Source organism: Mirounga leonina, unplaced genomic scaffold, assembly GCF_011800145.1.
Source record: "Mirounga leonina isolate KUSES-001 unplaced genomic scaffold, KU_Mleo_1.0 Mir_171, whole genome shotgun sequence".
NCBI lineage: Eukaryota > Metazoa > Chordata > Mammalia > Carnivora > Phocidae > Mirounga > Mirounga leonina.
The window spans coordinates 23,563,263-23,567,285 of NW_023270436.1; the positions used below are offsets into that span (position 1 = coordinate 23,563,263).

The 4,023-nt window shown below is 55.5% G+C and overlaps 1 protein-coding gene across 1 annotated transcript; it reads right to left on the reverse strand.

Annotated features, from left to right (window-relative positions):
- Positions 1-170: 170 nt before the first annotated feature.
- SELENOM (selenoprotein M) lies at positions 171-2,875 on the reverse strand. The gene is made up of 5 exons (XM_035017395.1): positions 2,674-2,875; positions 1,475-1,510; positions 1,037-1,071; positions 605-683; positions 171-520 (listed from the first exon to the last, which is right to left on the reverse strand). The coding sequence occupies exons 1-5, from the start codon at positions 2,791-2,793 to the stop codon at positions 362-364; spliced, it is 429 nt and encodes a 142-aa protein (XP_034873286.1). The 5' UTR covers positions 2,794-2,875; the 3' UTR covers positions 171-361.
- Between the last annotated feature and the right edge of the window lie 1,148 nt (positions 2,876-4,023).

The window sequence follows — 4,023 nt, forward strand, 5'->3', positions numbered from 1 at the left end:
CCTGACTCCTCTCTGCCTCTCTTGGGGTTATTAAATTTATGGCAGCTTGGCAAGGCGTGCACACATCCCCATTCCAGCAGCCAGGTATTTGGGGATGCTGGGCCTTTCGGGGGTATTAGGGGGGCTCCTATTCCCCACCCTCCCGCAGCAAGGAAGGGGTCGAGTCTCAGTTAAGGCGGAAGAGGATTTAATTGAGCTGGGTAGGGAAGAAAGAGGGGTTAGAAGGAAACCCCAACTCCATCTCTGCCGGCTCAGGGACGAGGCGTCGGCCCTCAGCGAGGGAGGTGCTCCCGGGACGCTGAGCGCTTCATTCTGTCCCCAGGGCTCAGGCGGGTGAGGAGGTGGGCCCGCGTCCCCGGACCTAAAGGTCAGGGCGGTCCGGAGCGCCTTCGGCGGGCTTGGCGGGCGCCCGTAGGTACTCAGGGGGAACAGGTTCGTCGGGCGCCGCCTTGCGGTAGAAGCCGAGCTCCTGCACCAGCTCATTGATCTCCTCGCGGGTCATTTCGCTGAGTGGGATTCGCTGAAGTAGAGGAGGGGTGGGGTCAGTGCGCCTCGCCCCGACACCCCACCCCCACCCCGCCCCCGCCCGCCTTCCAAGCCGCACCTCCAGTTCTTCGTAGCGGTGGCCCAGCAGGACGAGCTCTGGGTCGGCCCCTGGAAGGTGTTTCATTACCAGGTTGTGACTGGAGTTGTTAAGGCGTGTAGTGGTGACCCGAGGCCGGTGGGGTCTCCCACCTATGAACAGCACGTGAACAGCACTGCCTCTTTTGCCCAGGTAGGGCAGGGATCCCCCATTTACACGTGAGGAAATTAGAGTTCAGAGAAGTAAAGGGCTCTCTTCTCCGTTCCCGTGTCTGTGGCAATCATCAGTAGTCCATTTCTCTTGCCTACCACCTAGGAATTCTCTGGGCAGTCACTATCAATTCCACTTGTCAGATGAAAACCATTTGTCATCCCTATCTGTGAAGTTAAGTGGAAGGAGATTCTCCCAGATCCTCCTCCCCATCCTCCCTCCCCCACAACAGAAAAAGGATACTATAAAGGGATGTCCTGGGTGACAAAGGCCTTCACCTGGGGAAGAACCAGAGAATCAGACCCCGACCCCCTCCAGATACCGACAGGAAACTGAAGCCTGCTGAGGTCACACACTCTTGACTCCCACCCCAGGGAACGTCCCCTCCAGCCAATCTGTAGGACTATGTTACCCATCCCCCAAGGGGCTCAGTGGAGACAGAGCTGGAGACCCCTTTCTTCAAACTTACCTCCTTCAGGAGCACCTGGCTGGCTCAGTCAGTTAAGCATCTGGCTCTTGATTTTGGCTCAAGTCATGATCTCAGGGTTGTGAGATGGAGCCCTGAGTCGGACTCTGTGCTAGGCGTGGAGTCTGCTTAAGATTTTCTCTCTCCCTCTGCCCCCCCCCCCAACCTATCTCTTAAAAACACAAAACACACACACACACACACACAAAACTTACCTCCTTCAGGCGATTCAGCTGTCATCCCCCACAGGTCTGGAGGGGGACAAAATCAGATAGGTCAGGAATCCTTCATATCTGCCCAATAACACCCTCAAGACCATTTCACTCTCCTCCCAGAGTTGGATGAGGCTGTGGATTACCTTTGAAACAGAAGTTCCCTTATGACAGAAGGGGGGAACTCTGTACAGGGGCTTACAGACATCAGGTAAAAGAGGAGCAAGACCAGTGACCCAAAGGCACTTACCAGCCTTGGGGCTCTTGCCTGCACACCTTACTGACTGTTGACTCACTCCCAATGCCCAAAAGAAATGATTACTCTACTTCTCTCAGGCAGTAGAGACCTGGGCCTGGACTTTGGCCCCTAGAACCTCAGGGTGGAGGCAGGCCAGAAGGGAACAGCTCTGAATTGCCCTGGGAGACCCCGTTAGAGATACCTGCCATCTGGTCCCTACCTAGCCCCATGCAGAGCTGGGCCTCCATCTGGTTGCTTCCGCAACATGGGAGGATGTGTGGGCCCCTCCCTGCACTCCCAGAGGGGAGAGACACTTCCCAGCAGGAGTCCAGACCCCAGGACTATTCTAGTCCTCCTTCCTCCTTCCTCCTCCCCCTCCTTCTGTCAGACAAAACTAAGGCCCATAGAGGATCTGTGATGATTCAAGTCACACAACCAAACAGGGACTCTGACGGGTAATTTCCTCACAGAGGAGGATGGGGGCCTGCTGCAGAGTAAATGTTGGTAATGCAGTTGGCTTTTGCTTAGTGGGGCAAGCGCCCAGAAAGTCTTCCCTCCCTCAGGGAAGGGAGACACATACCGGAACTGGGGTGGGGGAGGAAGTCCAGGAAAAAGTGGAGTGATGGGAGGATGTAAAGTTAGGCTCCAGAGGACAGGTTTGGAAGAGTCACAGGCTGGGAGTAGAGTTAGGGGACAGGGCCAGTGTGTCTGGGGGCCCGCTGTCCAGCCGGATGGGAAACTAGGGAGGAGTTCGGGTTTCCAGACAGCACCATCGGGTATCTCAGGCTTCCACGGTGGTGGGTGCTGGGGCGTCCTGAGGCTGGGGAGCGGGAGGGCTGGTCCCGGCCCTGAGGGGGACTTGGGAGTCAGGAGGGTCCTGGGGCCAAAGTGAGCGGTGATTCCAAAGCTAAGGGGCCAGAGGGTTGGGGGCAGTGGTCCCTGAGCTAGGGACCAGAGCATTTACCTCTACCCGGGCTCGGGCCAGGCCGTGCAGACGGTTCCAGTCGGGCCGGAAGGTGGTGACGGCGGCCGCGAGTGCCGCGAGAAGCAGCAGCAGGGGCGGTGGAGGCAGCGGGAGGTGCATCGGGACCGGGCCGAAGATGATCCGCAAGCTAAAGGCGAACGGCCGGGCCACTGCGCCACGTCTGGGTCCGCCGGCTGGCCCCGCCCCGCCCGAGCCCCCGCCCCCTAGGGAACCACGCCCCGAGCTGTCAGTCTCCGCCCCAGGGCCGGCTCTGGGGCCTTCAGCTCTCTTCCCGCAGGGTTTAGAATCTTTTCTGGTTCGGGATCTTCTCTGGCCCTTCGGCCTTTATATTCCCAGCCGCGGGAGTGTCCACGCCGACCGAGAGCGCAGACGCTACGGCGGGATGCGGCCAGACAGTGTCCCCTTACGCCGGCAGGGGGCGCGGGAGGGATGCGGACGGACCAGGGAGTTTCTGGGCCAGCCGCTTGACTTGAAGATAGGGAAACTGAGGCCGGGAATTCTTGTTTGTGTCTTTTATTTCTTTGGATGAAATTCCGATCTGGGTTTCAAATCCCTGGAGCACACATTATGGCGGAATGTGGGATATTACGTACTCTGTAGGGGCTGGAAGGATAAAAGGGTTAATACACAGAAAGCCCTTTAGAACAGTACCTGGCACAGTGTTAGCTTTCATTATTTCATTTCTTACCTCATAAAAGCCCCATGAAGGGCGCCTGGGTGGCTCAGTTGGTTAAGCGACTGCCTTCGGCTCAGGTCATGATCCTGGAGTCCCTGGATCGAGTCCCGCATCGGGCTCCCTGCTCGGCAGGGAGTCTGCTTTGCCCTCTGACCCTATACCCTCTCATGTGTTCTCTCTCATTCTCTCTCTCTCAAATAAATAAATAAAATCTTAAAAAAAAAAAAAAGCCCCATGAACTCCGTTTTGTAAGTTAAGAAACAGGATCAGAAAGGTAGACCGATGACATTGTGAATCTGGGAATTGAACCTGAAACGTCCCTGTGCTCGTCTCATCAAACCAAAGATGACTAAATAAGGACGCCACGTTCCCTCTTTAAGCCTGAGGCAGACACAGCAAATTGATCACAGTGCTCTTTGCTATTGAATCTAAACTGGGAATCAGAATCCTTCTTAACATCAAGCCAAAGCTGCATTATGACTTTCATGGACCCTTAGGTATTTTTGCCTTCCTGGGCCTTTTAAGGCATTTTACAACTGCCTTAATTAAAATAAGAAGAAAGAAGAAGAAGAAGAAGAAGAAAGAAGAAGAAGAAGAAGAAGAAGAAGAAGAAGAAGAAGAAGAAGAAGAAGAAGAAGAAGAAGAAGAAGAAG